Raw genomic sequence first — 20,031 nt, 5'->3', positions numbered from 1 at the left:
GCACAGGAGAATCCATAGTGTTAGCTGAGGATTCCCACTTCTTACTCTTGGCAGGGAAGCAGAGGCACAGGACTTCAGGGAACCATAGGATGCGGGAGGCACCCAGATTCAAGCTGAGGCTCCCCTTTCCTCCCCTAATTCTCCCTGCCACTTCTGGCACTACACAAGCCTATTACATTCTAATGTGGCTTGGCTCAATTAAAACTGCATTTTTCAATCAGCCCAACAGGATGTGGGCTTAAGTAGACTGTAAGTTAATTTACACATTTTGAAGAAATGTGCACTTCTTGCACATCTGGTTACGATTCATACCAGCTGCACATACATGGAGAAAAATAATTCACAAACCAAAGTCCAATTCTAAAATAGTACTGATTGACCTTCTTGACCCATGACTAGTCATCCTTCTTATGGCTCCCCCAGTCCTCTCCCAATTCCACAGAATTCACTTGCTTACAGGGTTCCAGTCCAGAGCCTTCCATTGCCCGCAGGGAGTCACAGAACATTCCTCCTTTGCCACTGGTCTAGGCAGGGTCGCACAGGCACTGTCATCAGCCACAGAGCCGTCCTCATCCCGACAGCTGACATATCTCATCCGGGTACCTTTTCCACAAGTGGCTGAGCACTAGGTGTTGGGGTGAAATAATGCAGAAAGGTTATTTGAAATGGTCATTCACTGGATAGCAACCTACTTCCTAAAGTCATGTCAGAGAACATCTGCCTCTCCTTCCACCCTCTCTACTTCTTCCATTGTACTTCTTACTGGAGTCCAGGACCCAAATCGCCACTGGGTCCTTGGCGCACTGTGTGTGCTTCTCCTTGCTTCCGGGGCAGCTGGGGGAGGCTGACAAGATGGCAATTCACAGTCCTAGAAGAGGATGGGAAGAAAGAGCCAAAGTTACCTTTCAGCCATGGCACATATGAATATAAGGACTGATAATTCTAAGATCTCAGGCTTCACTGCGATTTGGGGCAAGTCACATGACAAGTCACAGGATATCTTGGGCTTCCCTAGTGGCTCAGACAGTAAAGAATCCACCTGCAATGTGGGAAAACTGGATTCAACTCCAGGTCGGGAAGATCCCCTGGAGAAGGGAATGGCAACCCATTCCATTGGTATTCTTGCCTGGAGTGGGTATTCTTGCCTGGAGAATTCCATGGACAGAGAAACTTGGTGGGTTACAGTCCATGGAGTTGCAAAGAGTCAGGCAAGACTGAGTGACTAACATTTTTATTTTCACATGACATCTCTCAGTTCCAACTACAAATTCAACTGTAAAATGGGATATAATCTAAGTCCCTTTGTGGGTGCCTTAATACGGAGCAGGAGTTTACTTTATAATTTTCTTTCTTTTTTTTTTTTTTTGGCCATGCCTTATGCCACTTGCAATTTTAGTTTCCCAACCAGAGATTGAACTTGTGCCCCCTGCAGTGGAAGCAGTAAGTCTTAACCACTGGACGACCAGGGAACTCCCAACTTCATGATTTTCAAAACCGTATTTATTTACCTATTTGTGTGAAGAGAAATATTATAAAATGGCACATAATTTAGAAAAAGCAATATGCCCTTTTAAAATTATTGTTACTTAAAAACAAATTCTGAATGCCAAATTCTGTTCCTACATTTTGTTTCCTAGTCAGATTTTGCTAGCCATGAATGTGCTTCAAGTGTACCTGAAGATACCTCCTGAAGCCCTGAAGAAGGTCAAATCTAGCTATAACAGGTGTGTTCAACATCCCAAAGCCTAGAATTTGTATCACACCCCTCAATCAGAGGAAATTCCTATAATGGATTGAGGTTATTCATGCATAGATAATATTCCCAGATTTACAAATGGGAAAATGAAAGTCCACACCTGATCACTATCATTCCAAGCATCAGTGGTTATCAAATGTTCTTTGATTAAATGCATACCCATTAAATTCCCAGGAAGCCCTGGGCACAGTGCAAAGTGCTAGAGGCTTGGGGCTTAAGTGACTTTAGGAAGCTTACAGACCTAACAGGAAATTCTGTTATCTGGCTCCAGACCTTGCCGATTCCTCTGCCTGGGTCCAAAGAAAGGTACAGGGAACTTGGCACAGTGAAGAATTTATTCACATGCTACAAATGCAGAAGCTTCCCTATAGTCAATCCATGAATATTACTGAATAACTTAGAAATATATTTTGTGAATTTCTAAGGAAGTTGCTAAGACCTCATTTCTTGATTGTTCAGATGTCACAGCTAATACTTCCCAGTTAACATGCACTGAATTGGAGCATTTCAATAAATGAAACTAAGAATGACACAAGTCACATGTGGTGTTTGGTTAACTGATCAGTGATGACGACATGAACTACACTGCCATACTCGTTTCCTTTTGAGACTCTTCATCCATCAACGACCCAAGCTGCAAAGTAGCAGAGTGAGGGTCTCAGAGCGAGGCAGTACACCTGCCAGATGGGGCCTCAGAGCGTGAGTTCTGGGCATAGTGTGGATTCAAATCCTATCTTCTGCAATTAGCAAAGCTGATGTGAAAACCCATTTTTCATGACATACTCTCTTTATATAAATGATGCCAGAATCAAGGTCCACATTGAACAGTATACTGGTGAATGATTATCAGCTAGATCTCTTGAGAAACAAGGTGTGTTTATAGATACAGGTATGTGTGTATATATATTTGTATATATATGCTTATTATAAGTTTTTTTCTGATATAAATAATGTGTAGCATAAAGTTTACAAACAGTAATAAGATATAAAATTTTACATTTTAAATTCCATCAGATCAGATCAGATCAGTCGCTCAGTCGTGTCCGACTCTTTGCAACCCCATGAATCGCAGCACGCCAGGCCTCCCTGTCCATCACCAACTCCCGGAGTTCACTGAGATTCACGCCCATCGAGTCAGTGATGCCATCCAGCCATCTCATCCTCTGTCGTCCCCTTCTTCTCTTGCCCCTAATCCCTCACAGCATCAGAGTCTTTTCCAATGAGTCAACTCTTCGCATGAGGTGGCCAAAGTACTGGAGTTTCAGCTTTAGCATCATTCCTTCCAAAGAAATCCCAGGGCTGATCTCCTTCAGAATGGACTGGTTGGATCTCCTTGCAGTCCAAGGGACTCGCAGGAGTCTTCTCCAACACCACAGTTCAAAAGCATCAATTCTTCGGCGCTCAGCCTTCTTCACAGTCCAACTTTCACATCCACACATGACCACAGGAAAAACCATAGCCTTGACTAGACGGACCTTTGTTGGCAAAGGAATGTCTCTGCTTTTGAATATGCTATCTAGGTTAGTCATAACTTTCCTTCCAAGGAGTAAGCGTCTTTTAATTTCATGGCTGCAGTCTCCATCTGCAGTGATTTGGGAGCCCAAAAAATTAAAGTCTGACACTGTTTCCACTGTTCCCCATCTATTTCCCATGAAGTGGTGGGACCGGATGCCATGATCTTGGTTTTCTGAATGTTGAGCTTTAAGCCAACTTTTTCACTCTCCACTTTCACTTTCATCAAATTCCATAGAGCCAATTAATTCTTACAGATTATTTTTGTTGATTTTTGCTGAACTCTTGAATCTAGTGCCAAACTATGGCTGTCATTGCTAGACCAGAGTAGTTCTGACATGAATGTTAGCTGATATTTTGCTTACAATTGAGTACTGTGAAGGAGAAACAATGAAGATGTATGCCAGAACTTCACTCATTCACCAATGACATGAACAATTTCTTTGCTGAGTCAGGCAATAATTTTCAAATAACAGAAAGATATATCTTTAATTTTTTTTGTATGTGTTCTTCACAACATAATAGCTGCAGACATAAGACTGTTTAAAGTTGAGTCTGCATTATGAACACTTGCTCTATCATCTTTTAAGCCGAAATAATCAACATGAAAATCAATTAAACTCCGACTCACAGCATTTGCTGATTTCTGTGGTATAAGTACTCTCACTATGGCCAATGTCAACCTAACAAATTAATATCAGTGAACACAGACTGGGAAAGGATGTGCAATGGTTCACCATTATATAGTATTTTCACCATGCAAATACATACAAATGTAATGTAAATCATAGTAGTAAGAAATAAAGTATTAAAATATAGGAAGATAATTAGAAAGTGATAAGCTCTGAATATTTTTCAACCTATTTTTAATATTATCCATTTAATTATAGGTTTTTATTTTCAATTTTCAACAATGGCAGTATATAACAACCAGCTTGCAAAATTTCTGAAAATTTACCAACCATCACTTGTGAGCTGCAACAAGACAGCTCCAACACTTGCAGCCTGAACATATGATACCATTTGCTGAACCCTACATTGGATTTTTGGAACCCTCCAAAATCACTGCAGATGGTGACTGCAGCCATGAAATTAAAAGACGCTTACTCCTTGGAAGGAAAGTTATGACCAACCTAGATAGCATATTCAAAAGCAGAGACATTCCTTTGCCAATAAAGGTCCGTCTAGTCAAGGCTATGGTTTTTCCAGTGGTCATGTATGGATGTGAGAGTTGGATTGTGAAGAAAGCTGAGCGCCCAAGAATTGATGCTTTTGAACTGTGGTGTTGGAGAAGACTCCTGCGAGTCCCTTGGACTGCAAGGAGATCCTAGCAGTCCATCCTAAAGGAGACCAGTCCTGAGTGTTCATTGGAAGGACTGATGCTGAGGCTGAAACGCCAATACTTTGGCCACCTCATGCAAAGAGTTGACTCACTGGTAAAGACTCTGATGCTGGGAGGGATTGAGGGCAGGAGGAGAAGCAGACGACAGAGGATGAGGTGGCTGGATGGCATCACCGACTCAATGAACATGAGTTTGGGTGAAATCCGGGAGTTGGTGATGGACAGGGAGGCCTGGCGTGCTGCAATTCATGGGGTTGCAAAGAGTCGGACACGACTGAGTGACTTAACTGACTGAACTGACTGACACTGGAATTATTAAAAAAAAAAAAAAAAAATCTGAGTTCAAGAAAACCAGCACAAAGAGTCAATCTTCACCACCTAGGAAGAATCAGAATTAAGAATCTACATATAATTTAGAATCAGAATCAAAATCTACATACAATTCAAAGAAATATAGAAGACAAAAGTACTACATCAAAAAATTAGATCCAGAATATAACACATAAATAAATCCAGAACAATTTAGTTAGTCTACTGTTTCCTCTACCTACATACTTACCTATAAAAGGACTTTTGTTTTGACTGAGCTCCTGGGGAGTTTTGGCATCTTAGTAGCCAAGGTCAGTTTGACAGAGGCAGCTTACCTGGGTGTCAGTTGGTCTCGTCGCGGCATTGCAGTCATTGTCATCCACCACTGACATGTAAGTCCCGATGATGCATTTCACTGCTCGTAGCTGGTATCCCTGTCCACAAGTGACACTGCACTGAGGGGAAGAAATGAAACAGAAAGTATACACAATCCAGCAAATGTTCTCTTTCCCTAACTTCACCCATAACATTCACAAGAGAAAAAATATTTCCATCATAGTGGGCCAGAGGACTGGCACCCCAAGAAATTAGTTAAGAGCGGGTAATTCTACTTGGTACAAATTAGACTGATCAATTACCAAGATATCACATGGAATTATTTCTACCTCCCATAGGAACAATGTTTGTAGTTTAATTCCTTGATTGCAAACCCCTGGAAGGAGGGGAGTACATGTCAATCATTTTTACATCTTTCACACTATACCTAGCAGAATGCTGTGGCTAAAATAGGTACTTTGTAAAGTTCTTATTTGACTTCTGAAAATTTTCCCTAAAGAAATGTAGTTTGCATCAATATTTCTATACAAGAACGGTCATCACAATATTATTTATAAATGACAAAATATTAGAAACCACCTAAATAGGGAAGAACCAAAGTCAATTCAATGCACCATAGCAAACAGATCATAAAGGAAATATGTCAACTAAGGCTAACTGTTATATTTAAAAGTGGTTAAAAAACAGTAAGTAGAGGGAGTGATGTCATGGAAAGGGCAGATAGTAAAGAACTGATCCATTCCCACTCTCTGAAAAAGCTATCAAACTGACAAAAAGTGGCAGAATCAGGTTTTCTTAAAGAAGAGGGTTCTTTAAAAAGATAATAAAATTTATAAACCTTTACTTAGACTGATTAAAAGTAAAACAGAGGAGATGCAAACAATTAAAATCAGAAACAAAAGTGAAAGCGCTGCTCCTGACTCTATAGCAATAAATGGGATAGTGAAAGTAGTGTGGACAATTCTATGCCAACATATTAGCCAATCGAGATAAAACACATGAATTTCCAAACTCATACAAACTATCCAGAAACACACAAATCACAAAATCTGACTTAAGAAGAAACAAAAAAGAAGTAAAAATATTGACTTAGCCATCAAAGATCTCATAATAAAAAAAAGTCTTAAGACCAGAGGGCTTCACTGGTAAATTCTACCAAACATTTATAGAAGAATTAAACACTTTTCACAATGGCCAAAAAGTGCAAACAACCCAAATATCCTTAAAGGGATAAACGGATAAATTACGCTTTTATGCACACATGGAATATTATGCAGACATAAAAAGGGATGAGGTACAGATGTGTGTTACAGCATGATGAACTTCAAAAACATTATGCTATGTGAAAGAAGCTGGAGACACAAATGATCATGTATTGTATAATTTCATGTGTATGAAATACTTAGTATAAGTAAACTCGTGGAGCTAGAAAGCAGAATGCTGGCTACAGGGTTGAAGGAGAAATGGGGAATAACAGCTTGGTGAGTATTTTAGCGTGATATAATGTTTTAGAACTAGATAGAGGTGGAGGTTGCACAACATTCTGAATGTACTACATGTCACTGATTTGTTCACTTCAAAATGGTCAATTTTGTTTCATGAGTTTTACTTCAATTAACAAAATAAGTACAATTCTAATACTAGTTTTTAAAACATAAGAAAATCATAAATGTATTAACTCTGAAATACAGAGTTAGGAGTATGGCTATCTCCTTTTTGCTAAATTGCTTTTTACAAAACTTCTCTTATAAACATGAACTATCCTTCAATAATATTAAGGGAAAAAATACAACAACAAAGAACAGATGGTTGCCGTGAACTGTATGTTTAGTCAAAGGAAGGACAAATCTCTGGCTAAGACTGACATGCCATAGACATGGGAAAAAAAAAAGGTCAGTTAGTTCTAAAGATGTTATCTTCAAATCTTAACAGTGACCCTGAGATGCACTCTCCACAAGAAATATGCAGATATAGACAAAAAGGAGGCAAGGTATGGAGTGTAGGCAGACTCCACCTATTTACTGAGTGTGATGAAACATGATCAACCATTCTGACCACCAGGGATGCTGTGTTAACAGGGCATATTCGGAAGAGCCCCAGTGCGAAAGGTAGAAACTGTAAGGGTGCAGTAATAAAGCTACTCTCATTCACTTCACGCATGTTGGAAATGAAGACATAAGCCAGGGGGCTGAAGAGGCTGTGGCTGTGGTTGGACTGGGTGGAGGGAGAGGCAGTCTTAGAGAGATTACGTAAGTGACAGCAAACAGCTGCTTTGCTTCTCTAGGGAACTTGGAGTGCTACTTAAATAGTACCCAGAACGCTTTTGCTTCTATATTAGGAAAGACTTAATTCTAAGAGTCGTGACTTCTTAAATGCAAGCCCAAGGGAGATTCTCACTCTTTCCTTTCAGAATAGTTCAAGTGACTGTGAAACCAACAATAGGGACTTGGAAGAGATTCTTTCAAAGAGAGAGGAAGCCTGCAAACTTTGATCTAATTAATTTTGTTTGAAAAGCCTGACTTATTTTTAAGAGGTGAGCTTAGGAACCATGACACTGGGAGCTAAAACATCCCTTTCAAATCCCAGCCCAGACCCTCCTGCCAAAGACACTGGCGCTGGATCTCATTCTGTTACAGACCCACAGCCGCATGCTAGTAGATAGCATCAGCCAGGCAAGAGGAGATCTGTTGTGAATTCGTTCCAATGTGTGTGTGCTCAAGCTACAGTTTTAACCCAAGGGTGAACACCCACACGTGGGTCTGGAAAGGGAATGATTAGCTCCCGGAGGGGAGCAACAACCCTCAGAAGTGTAGCAGAACGGTTACGGGTTTCCAGCGCTTGGCGCCACAGAGGGACTGCGCATGCCTCATGCTACAGTGGTGAAATCCCTGCCACTGGAATGCCCCTCTGCAGGCCTGCTCCAGATAAGAAGGAAAGAATGTACTTAAGAACTTTATCATTCAAAATACCTGTCCCCAGGGACCCGCCTGCCAGGACGCACATTCTGGCTGCTGACAGGTCTGCATGGAGGTCGGTTTGGTCTCAGGGTCACAGACTCTATCGTTTAATCGATCTTCGCCAAACTGACACCAGACCTGGCGGTGCTTATGCCCTTTTCCGCAGGTGACCAAGCACTGTAAGAAAAGGCACAGCTAGTCAGGGTCATTTCTGAACAATGCACTCTGATGTTCTTGCGGATTAGTCATCGATTAGCAAAACCAGGTGTGCTCTTTTCCCAGAGCAATTCCTCTCTCTCTCTCTCGTCGCAATCTGTAAACATATCAGGCCTTATGCTTTTGGCTCTGTCACTCATTCGTTCATTCACTCGGTATTTATCCAGGCTCTGGGCCAGTTTCAAGCACAGCATAAACGTCACACAGCATCAGGCTCTGAAATTCTAAAAAATAGCATCCATGGCTTGGTAGCATATGAGCTAACGGTAGGGAATTTACGAGTCAGATTAACTTGGATTTTAACCTAATACAACTGACTATGGATACTAAGTTAAGTGATCTCCCAGTACTTCAGTTTTCTTGGCTGTACAATGGGAATACAGTAGTGCTAATGGCCGGCAATTGTGAAAACTGAATGAGAAAAACGCAAGTGAAGTGCTTAGCTCCTGTTCATTTAAGGAGTCTTAAATATAACAATCATTGTTCCTACATTCATTGTAGAAAACTTGAAAAATACAGAAAAACATAAAAGAGAAAATTATAACAAGCCCCAAGTCTCACTATCTACCTAGGGATACCGTTATTAAAATATTGCTCTTTTCTTCCTCTTTTAGCTATAGAACATTGGGATCATACTGAATATATAATTTGATATTTCCCACCTCTATTTCATTATCTATTTTTGGAAAGGTTTGTTACATAACTTGATATGATACTTTATCTAGTATTAGCTATCTAGGTAGAACTTAAATCTAATGCTTTCTTTCATTTTTTTTTTTTTATTTTAACCAAATATGGGATCGAGATTGAAGCTAAGGCTGCTTTTAACATAAACACAAGCACTAGCTTTCCTGTTAATCTGTCCAGGAGACAGACACTGTTAATCACATGTACTGTTACTTTTCTGCCATTTAGAGACATTAACAGTATTCTTTTAAGACTGAGATTTTAATTAATGTTGAAAGTAAACAGTTAATATTTCACTTACCTGAATGAGATAAGGGAATGGATACAGAAGCTGTAGAAATATCTCTCTCCCCACATTCCTGGCTTGGCCCAGTGAATAAGACAATTTCTGTTCCCCTGCCATGTGTTCCTCTGAAGGAAGGTGCGTTGGGGGGTGGGGCTGGGGCGGCGGGGGGTGGGGAGGACCTGCTCAGAGACAATCTCACTGGGAAATACTAGCACTGTTTATAAAATTGAGAAAGAGCCTTCATCTTCTTTCTCTTGTTGTCCCGGGACCACCCTGCTAAACAATTTGATATGCTTCCTCAAATAAGAGATAAGCAAAGCATAAACCTAGAATACTCAGCCTGGTCCTTTCTCTTTTTTCCCAAGTTTTCTACTAGCAACTGGATGGGTAATCAAATAGGTCACTTGCTAGGGTTCAATTCTCTCATTTCAAAGATAAGCTATTAGGGAATCTCATTTTTTTTAAACTTCAAATCTAAACCAATGCAGCTTTATAATTAAAAAGCTCTGATTTCCTTTACAGCAACTTAGCCAGGTCTGAAAGAGGTGAGAAGGTGAGGGACTAGAACTTCAAAAATCCCCAACAGAAGCTATTACAGTGGGTGATCCAGCTAAACCCACTGCAACTCTGAGATCACTCATGTCATGTCCAGTAAGACAATCACAGGGTGGGTGGAAGAAGAGTTGTTTCTTCAATGGGAGGTGGGAGAACGGTGCAGCTGGTTTAACTTTGGACTGACCTGGAGAGGCTCAGAACTGAGCATCAGAGATGACCTGTTGGGGAATTAACAGCCTTCCCATCTCACCTCTGACCAGTCTCCTGATTTCCACTCTGGACAGGAGAACTCACTGCACTTCTGAATGGTGACTTTCTCTTGATGAGTGCATTTGCTGTCATCCAGTACATCATTACGGGTGTTGACACAAATAGCCCTTCTCCTCTGGGTTCCACCATCACAGCTTTTAGAACACTGAAAGGGAAAAAAAAACGAAGCCAAAGTGTTGCTAAGTTTCTCATCAAGCATGCTCAAGATACTGGCTAGGCTATCTTGTCTTTTCCAATTCTAAGGAAACAACCAACCAACAAAGCCTGGTCAGTTCTACTTGTTCTTTTTAGGGGTATATGTTTATGGTATCAATTTATTTACCAGGTTCATAACAAAGCCAATATTAGCAAACTGGTATAGGACAACAAAATCAGAAATGGCCTGTGGGATATGAAAAAACTGTTTGGCTAAGTTGTTCCACCACTTCCAATTTTCCATATGCTATGCCCACACCAGACATCACAGGTCGATTGTATTACTCTTTTCTGCATTTTTAATGCGGGCAGGCATTATAAGTCAATCATGGTACTCTTAATGAGGTTTCCTCAATGCAGCTCTGTAAGGAGTCATCATCAACTAATCAGATTTAACATCCAAGAAGACTCTCTGAACGAGAACCAACTTACTTCAGTCCAAGCTGAATAGCGCCAGCCACCAGTATTACATTCTCCTGAGCACTTTTCCTGGTTGCTTGGTTTGGGGTGACTGCTGCAAAAGGTGTCATCAACCTTCTCAGTCTTCCCATCTAGCCTGCTGTACGTGGCACAGTAGATGTCTAATGTGCGGTAACCTAAACCACACTGGGCACTACATTCACTCCTGCTGGCCACGTGCCACCTGTGCACAAATCATGGGGGAGAAAGCAATATCACTGTTAAATATATATGTCTTATCCAGACTCAATTGGTAGAAGAGCTGAATTCTGTTTTCTTCCTTAAATACCATGAACCCAAAACCACAGTCAGTCACCGAAATTCAGTTTGAAACCAACATTTCCATGTATTTTTCATCACTGCCAACATACATGAAAGTCACAAAATGACAGTCAGAGGTTCTATCTTTATGAAGATTCTCGCCCAATACAGTCAATCTGAAATTCAAGCAACTAAAAAGGAAAAAAAAAATGGAATTCAACAGAGCAAAAAAACAAAACAATTTTATATTTAAAAGACTCATGCAACCCAGCATTTTGTTTGTCAAGTAGGCTGGTTTTTAACAGAGAACGAACAACTGTTGGAAACATTCCCTCAGAAATTTCTAGGTGGCCACGTGCTGGAAAATGCTCAATGGACATTCTATGAATTAATAAAGGAATGGATTGCAATTAATTAAATACTTAATTGGAACTATTGCTGAAATTCAAGTATCATAAACTTTACTTGGTGAATAAAGATTGTATGGACCATATATATAACTCAATTACCTCTTTTTTAAAGACTAATATTTTTAGAGCAGTTTTAGGTTCCATGACAAAACTGAGAGGAAGGTACAGAGATTTCCCCACACCCCTGCCCCTATACACCCCTGCTCCCACAGATGCACAGCCTCCTGATTATCAACACACCCCCACCAGAATGTACATTTGTCACTCTGATGGACCTTTGTTGACACATCATTATCACTGAAATCGACAGTTTTCCTTAGAGTTCACTCTTGATGCTATATATTCCATGGGTTGGACATATGTATAGTGAAACATATCCACCATTATAGTATCACATGGACCTAAAAATCCTCTGTGCTCCACCTATCTATCCCTTCCAGCACCACAATTATTCACTTTTAAAATTAGATTTGAGTCTACAAACTTTTGTCAGCTTTGTATCCCTAGCACATATAATAAGCCTTTCTCGGCACACAGGAGGTGCTCAGTATGTACTGATAAATCAAGTAGCTCTTTTAACACTCCAGCAATGGGGCTAGTGCTTTAAAAAGAAAAAAAAAAATTACTTGAATAGAACAGTCTAAATAAATGAGCTTGAGACATGTTACGCTGATCAAATTTAGCAATCCCAAAAGGATGATTTCACTCTTGATCATTAATTTTCTCCTGCTCAGAAACTCGGTGGTTTGTCAAATACCAAAGACCGAAGAGTTCTCCCATCTACACTCAGGAAGAAAAGAGGAGCACTGGACACACACTTATCTTGGAATTTCTCACAAATGCTCAAAAGTAGGTCAGAGTTGACCCACTTCTACATTTGGCATATAAAGTGGGCTACTGAGATGTTCTGTGAGAGTGGCATAGTATTTGGAGGATTTGTTCTAACCGGAAAATGTTATATGGGGATTGTACAACAGTGCTTTATCTCATCCTGTCAAAGTTTAATCTGGGCAAACTCTCACTTCCCTAAGGAAGTGAGCCAAGAAACATGGACCAGTTCAACAGAGGCATCTGGAACTTCCATCTGCCCTTTGATTCCTGGTTACCTTCTCTTTGCCTTCATCATCACTTCCTTGTGGAAAGGTTATTTTCCATCCTGGAAAAGGGAGGCAGGAATCCTCCTCCCTTCCCCACAAGAAAGCACACTAGCAGCTTGGGCTTGGAACAGAGTACTAGAGTTTCCCTGATATTCACACAATCCCCGGAATTCGGGCCGAGAATGTAGTCTGTGGAAAGGTCACAGTACTGTCTTAGGAAAGGTCTCAAAATGCTATTACTCACTTAATTTATTCTCACCTGGAAAGTCATCTCACCTTCAGTGTTTTGAATTCATTCATTCATGTCATGTGACAATTTATATTGCAGAAAGGCAAAGTGTTTGTTAATAAATGGGAACAGAAAAAAACTGTATTTCTCTGTGGGTGTGTGGGGCATTGTGGCATTAAATAATTTGAGAAACTACTGATATAAGTAGGTTCTTCAATTGCAGAACTTCTCAGGGCCCTCAAATCGCTAATTCAAGCTACAAATCTTCACATAGTAGAGAAGACAGTAATTCTTCTCACATGCTGGTTTGCTCTGGATCATCTTGCTGAACTAGTGTTCCATAAAAATGTTTTGGGGAAAACTAAGAGTTTAAGCAACCAGTGCAATCCTCTCTACTATTTTTCCATTTTGCACACAGATACTTGGCAACAATTAGTATAAATTAATTAGTATAAATTAATAGCAATTTTCAGGTTGACAGAGAGAAGACAGTAATGCTTATTTGAACTTGTTTCTGCATTTGCATATTTTTCAGTGAATAACTTTATTCTTCTAACAATCTGTAAACACCAGCAAGATATGCATTTGAATGCTGACAAATGAACATGATCTTCGAGGGAATTCCCAGATGGTCCACTGGTTAGTACTCTGCTCTCACTGCTGAGGGCCTGGGTTCTAGTCCTGGTTGAGGAACTAAGATCCCAAAAGCCTTGTAGTGCACCCAAAAACCAAACATGATCTTCTACTTAAGACGTGAGCATGTACCTGTCTAGTTATAAGGCTGTGAAAACTAGCAGTAAACTTACAATTTTTTCTTTTTATTTCTAAATTATTATCCTCAAGGTGTGTCACTTCTACCATAGATACTTGTACCAAAAAGCAAGGCTAAAATTCCTTTACTTCCTCTTCTTTAATCAGCCAGAGGTGCCATCATCATTCAAGCCTGTTCCCTGAGCTACTTGTCTCCTTTGGTATCAGTAGAGTTTAGGTTTTTAGTTTTTTTAAGTTAGTATTAAAAAAGGAAAAAAGGTACCTTTCTCCAAATGGGGAATTTAGAATATCACCATTGATATACCTCTCTCAGACTCTGTTTTCCTTATTTCTGAAGTGGAGATAATAATACTACTTACACCACTGTGCTGTTTGAGGAATTAATGTATTAATTTTATATGATATATAAATAAGTAGGATGTTAATTAAGATTATATAACAATTAATATACAAATATTAGGATAATTCGTGCTTGCTCAGTCACTTCAGTTGTGTCTGAATCTTTGTGACCCCATGGACTGCAGCCAACAAGGCACCTCTGTCCATGGAATTTTCCAGGCAAGAATACTGGAGTGGGTTGCCATTTTCCCCTCAAGGGGATCCTCCCAAGCAAGGAATCAAAACATAATGTTTAAATATGGTTCTTAGTAAATGGTTGACTCTACTGCTGAATGATATTCACAGTACTAATTAATACTAGTTAATTATTATTATTTTCAGTGATAATTTGAAGTAAGGCTAATCTTATATCATCTTTCCCAATTTAATGAGGTTAAATCAAGCAATCTATTTACCAACTCAATCTTTTTTCCCTGTTTTAGTGATTAATGCAGTTCAGCAATTAGCTAATTATTTTTTGAAAATTGACTTTAAGTCTAATTTAACTAATTTAACTCCACTGACTGAAGCAATCGGTTTATACGAACATAACTCAAAACGAATTAATACTGCCTAACGTAATACTGCCAGACATAACTAGCTAATCACAGCACTCCTCTCTTCTCTCAGAGCCTTGAGGGTACTTAATAATCTTTACTCCAGCCCCAGGAGCTGACAATACCACTTGATACGACTTGGCATGGTGACACAGAACCTAAAAAATATTTCTGTGTTCATTTTGCTATTTATGAATGATGAGACCTTAACAATTTCCCAAACTATTCCCTGCTGGTAATTTCTTCTCTGAAAGGAGGACAAGCACCAGCTTATCTTACCTGCATTTAACTGACATGTAGACTATACAATGCAAACCCCAGGCTGGTGAACATTCAAACATGACATGGTCAATTGCAGGAAAATAGAAAAGCTTTATAATTCTCTACTCACTCACCATTTGCGGCCTAAAATTTCATACTTTTCTTAAATATTGAACTGTCTGCATGAAAGTGAAAAGTTAAGTCGCTCAGTCGTGTCCGACTCTTTGCGACCCCATGGACTGTAGCCTACCACGCTCCTCCGTCCATGGGATTTACTAGGCAAGAGTACTGGAGCAGGTTGCTATCTGTATATAAATCTTCCTCTAGTTCTTTTCATGACTACCTTAGTGCACTGCAGCTTTCATGTATATAAAACTTCTTATACTGGTGATAAACATTCTGGGTGGATACTGACTATTAAAGGTACTTTGATGGATGAGGTTCTCCTCTTCTGTAGTCTTTCAAACAGAAAAAAAAAAACTTAAAAAAAAAAATCACAAACTTTTGCATTCAATGTAACTCAGTCATAATAATACCTATGCAGCAAGTTGCGAGGGTCCAATGAGAACTTTCTTGGGCAGCTGCCATACTCTATTAGCTATTTTTTTAATTCTTAGGAAAAGAACAAGAAATCTGCAGGCATATGTCTTAGATAATCAGTTTCAGAGGGATGGAAAATTGACTAAAGCTTATTTCACTGAAACACAAGAAAGGGGCCTAAAGACTAATATCCCACCTGCTCCTTGCAAAACCTTCACAACTCAGTAATAAAGACCATGAGGAAACACTGGCCTCACCTCAGGTCACAGTCTGTGCCACAAGGTTCAGTAATGGGTGCCGGCTGAGGCAGTCGATCACATCTTTGATCAGAAACTGTAAGCTGATCAGATTCCCTGGTGCAAATAGGTTTTCGTTTCCGCTCCCCTAAGCAAGGAGGAAAAAATATTTTTCAGACAAAGTAACCTATTCCATCAACTATTTAGACCAGAGACTGGCAAACATTTTCTGTAAAGGGTTAGATAGTCAATATATTTGGTTTTGTGGGCCATATGATCTCTATTGCAACTACTAAACTCTTGTTATAGGGCATAAGCAGCCACTTACAGATGTAAAAAATTGTGTTCCAATAAAACTTTATTTATAAAAGCAGGAAGTGAGTTGAATTTGGCCCACTGGCTGTAGTTTGCCAACTCATAAATTAGACAAAAGGAAACCAGATAAATTGCATATAATATGACTACTAAATTTATGTCTCTGGAAAGTCAATTTGGCAGAGCTGATTTTGCTTGGCTTCACACATGGTGAGGAAACCAAACATGTCCTAAATCCCTTAAATAGTTCAACTTGCCAGCCCAAAGTGACCAGACAGAGGTAGAGAAAGATTAGAAAATGGATGCAGACAGAACTGCCTCCACAAAAAAGAAAGAAATAAAGAATTAAAAAACATGTCAAACCCCTTGAACTCAACCTAGAAGCAGATACCTTGGCAGGGTTTGCTGCATGCTTGCCAGGGTCCATGACTGTTCCAGTAAAACTGTTGGGGTTTGTCTTCAATGGGAATATTGAAAGAATAGCGCACATCGGGGTTGTATAACTTTCCCACCGACAATACCTGGAATGCATAGAGAAAATGGAGAGGATGGATGTGGGCCTGGAAACTCATGGAATTAGAAAAGGGGCATGGGCTCATGGCCAAGTTTTTACCTGAAGCAGAAGTTCTTGTTCAATGCGACCTGTGGAGTTGATTCTTTCCACAACGTTGTCGGACCCGCTGTATTCTATCACAGCATTCCCAATACGGATTTCCCTTTTGGACATTGTGACAACAAAGTCTCCATTGAGCAAGAATTCGCCTTTACTGCTCGATAAAGCTGGTGGTGAGAAAAGAGAAATCATTGATTTGTTGCCATTTTTCTGTTTGCAAAATGAAAGAACACATTGATAGGCCGATAGAATGTGAAGAATGTGGACTTTTCAGTCAGGCACACACAGACTCAAATCCGAGCTTTGCCACTTCCCAAGTATGTGGCCTTGGGACATCACTTTCCTACTCTTGGTCTTGATTTATTTATCTCTAAAGTGGAGATAAAGACACCCGCCCTTCATGGTGCCTTTGAAAATTAGCTGAGATATAATACAAGAGTGCTAATTAGACTGGAGTTTGTGATACAGGCCCTGCAGTTACAGGGTTACAGATGGAACTAATGAATGTGGTTACCAGAGGAGAACTGGCAGGGGTGGCCAGGGGTAGGGCAAAAAGAGTAAGGAGATCAACTGGATGGTGATGGATGGAAACTAAATTTCTTGTAGTGAGTATGCTGTAGTATATACACAAGTAGAAATATAATGTTGTACATGTGAAACTTACATAATGTTAGAAGCCAACATTGTGAAAGTCACTCAGTCGTGTCCAACTCTTTGCGACCCCATGAACTGTAGTTCATGGAATTCTCCAGGCCAGAATACTGGAGTGCGTAGCCTTTCCCTTCTCAAGGGATCTTCCCAACCCAGGGATTGAACCCAAGTGTCCCACATTGCAGGTGGATTCTTTACCAGATGAGCCACAAGGAAAGCCCAAGAATACTGGGGTGGGTAGCCTATCCCTTCTCCAGCAGATTTTCCCGACCCGGGAATCAAACTGGGGTCTCTTGCACTGCAAGCAGATTCTTTACCAATTGAGCTATCAGGGAAGATCTCAAAAGTAAATACAAATCACTTACAGGTGAAGAAATTCATCTCAATCTGTTTGTCAAAGTAGCATTTCAAGAATACTTTGGAGAGAGAAATCAAATCCAGTCTTGTCTTAGCCCATTCCTAACAAAATCAATTTACCCAACTAAATTTAATCCAATCTTAGAAAATCCTGATCATGTATAACTCTTTGCCTATACTTCAGTTCAGTTCGGTTGCTCAGTCATGTACGACTCTGCGACCCCATGAACCGCAGCATGCCAGGCCTCCCTGTCCATCACCAACTCCTGGAGTTCACTCAGACTCATGTCCATTAAGTCAGTGATGCCATCCAGCCATCTCATCCTCTGTCGTCCCCTTCTCCTCCTGCCCTCAATCTTTCCCAGCATCAGGGTCTTTTCCAATGAGTCAGCTCTTCGCATCAGGTGGCTAAAGTATTGGAGTTTCAGCTTCAACATCAGTCCTTCCAATGAACACCCAGGACTGATCTCCTTTAGGATGGACTGGTTGGATCTCCTTGCAGTACAAGGGACTCTCGAGAGTCTTCTTCAACACCATAGTCCAAAAGCATCAATTCTTTGGCACTCAGCTTTCTTTAGGGTCCAACTCTCACATCCATACATAATCACTGGAAAAACCATAGCCTTGACTAGACAGACCTTTGTTGGCAAAGTAATGTCTCTGCTTTTGAATATGCTATCTAGGTTGGTCATAACTTTCCTTCCAAGGAGTAAGCGCCTTTTAATTTCATGGCTGCAATCACCATCTGCAGTGATTTTGGAGCCCAGAAAAATAAAGTCTGACACTTTTTTCCCTGTTTCCCCATCTATTTGCCATGAAATGATGGGACCAGATGCCATGATCTTAGTTTTCTCACACAAAAAAGCTTAAACCACGTTCAATACCAGATATCAATTTTGTCCTGAACATTTTTCAGATGACATGAGCCTGAAATTTATTCTGACCTGATTATTTTGTATTTTTGAGTATTTATGAGTATTTAATTTCCTTTAAGTCAATTAAATAGAGCTCCTTTATGAATTAACTTTTGGCAATATCACACATCTATAAAACACATACAGACACATACGAACATATAAACACAGAGACCTCATAGTTCCTGTTCCAGAATTTCAGCCATGATCTTGAGAACCCAAACCATTTTTCCAAAGTTACCTCAATTTAAAAAAAGAAAGTGTATGATTTAAAAATATATTATTAATGAAAAGAACATTTATAAAACTGGTTCCCACCCAAATAACTCTTTATATTTCATTCAATAGTTGAACCTATTGAATCTTTGTTGTCCTGTTTTGACAGATGTTGAAACTGAAAATCCATGACCACTATGACGCTCAAATATCAATTCTTTGGCAAGACCCACTGAGGTAGTCAGCCTCCAATATGGCCCCAACGATCCTTGCCTTCTATATTCACACTCTGTGCTGTCCCCTCCCACATTGAGTTGCACTGACTGTATAATCACTAGGATACTGTGATGTCCAAGGCCAGGTCTAAGGCATTAGGGCTCCACCTTGCTCTTCCTTGAATCTCTGGCTTTGGGGAGAAGCCAGCTGCTGAGTTGTTAAGATACTCACGCAGCTCCACTGAGAAGCCTTCTGCAAAAGGCAGCAAGGAACCAATGCCTTCTGCCAAGAGCAATTAAGTGAAGCATCCAGTAAGGGGACCTGCTAGCCCCATTTCAGATAGAATCACAGGCCTAACTGAAGTCTTCACAGCCACTTCAGGAGAGACCGCAAGCCAGAAGCACCAGCTATGCTGCTGCCAGATTCCTGACACATGGAAACTTGTATACTGTTTACACTTGTTATTCTAAGTCACTAGATCATGAGATAAGTTGTTGCATGGTAAAGCCTACCTGGATCATTCTTTTTAAACCTTCAAACCCCTTCCATCCAAACTTCGTATCCAATTCTTAGCTTAATTTTTCTCCATAGCACTTTGTTTATGCTCTCTCTACTCTCCCAGAAAAAGAATGTAAGCGAGGATTTTTGGACTGTTTTGTTCACAGTTATATCTCAGCTTCTGAAAGAACACATGGTAAATGCTCAAAAAATAGGGGTTTTTTTTTGGGGGGGAGGGAGAATGAATGAATCTACTGCAAATATTGCAAAAGATGAAATAATCAGTGAAGCTGAAAAAATAATGTTAGAGAACAGCTTGAGTCAAGTGCCAAAACACTGGCCAACTGAGAACATGACAGAGTTAGACCAGTCAGACATTTAAGAAAAGGAAAGGAAATGGACAAAGAAGATGAGATGACAGCTGCTTCAGAAGGAATAATTTAGTTCTCCAAATGTCAAGAGAGATTGTTGGGAAAGTAAATAAGAAAATCTCAGGAAGCTTTTTAAAAAATGACTCCTTTTCAGATTTTACTGTTGAGCTCAAACTTTAAGCAAAGAATGTACCACTCTGATGTCATATAACTTGACTAAAAAACTTAGGCAAAAATATTTATCCACTGACATATTCTCC

The 20,031-nt window shown here is 39.9% G+C and overlaps 1 protein-coding gene across 3 annotated transcripts in view; it reads right to left on the bottom strand.

Annotated features, from left to right (window-relative positions):
* Positions 1 to 20,031, bottom strand: part of ADAMTS9 (ADAM metallopeptidase with thrombospondin type 1 motif 9) — a 161,484-nt gene that overhangs the window by 77,407 nt on the left and 64,046 nt on the right. For all 3 annotated transcript variants that reach the window (XM_044933473.2, XM_044933475.2, XM_044933474.2), the window contains exons 17-25: positions 16,549 to 16,715; positions 16,327 to 16,456; positions 15,642 to 15,768; positions 10,854 to 11,064; positions 10,207 to 10,371; positions 8,225 to 8,389; positions 5,255 to 5,374; positions 764 to 868; positions 458 to 625 (exon numbers count right to left, since the gene is read on the bottom strand). In XM_044933473.2, coding sequence (XP_044789408.2) covers positions 458 to 625; positions 764 to 868; positions 5,255 to 5,374; positions 8,225 to 8,389; positions 10,207 to 10,371; positions 10,854 to 11,064; positions 15,642 to 15,768; positions 16,327 to 16,456; positions 16,549 to 16,715 — 1,358 coding nt within the window. The remainder of the gene's footprint in view (positions 1 to 457; positions 626 to 763; positions 869 to 5,254; positions 5,375 to 8,224; positions 8,390 to 10,206; positions 10,372 to 10,853; positions 11,065 to 15,641; positions 15,769 to 16,326; positions 16,457 to 16,548; positions 16,716 to 20,031) is intronic.

The sequence above is a fragment of the Bubalus bubalis genome, chromosome 21 (genome assembly GCF_019923935.1).
Source record: "Bubalus bubalis isolate 160015118507 breed Murrah chromosome 21, NDDB_SH_1, whole genome shotgun sequence".
NCBI classification, from domain to species: Eukaryota; Metazoa; Chordata; class Mammalia; order Artiodactyla; family Bovidae; genus Bubalus; species Bubalus bubalis.
This window is presented reverse-complemented; position numbering and strand designations above follow the sequence as displayed.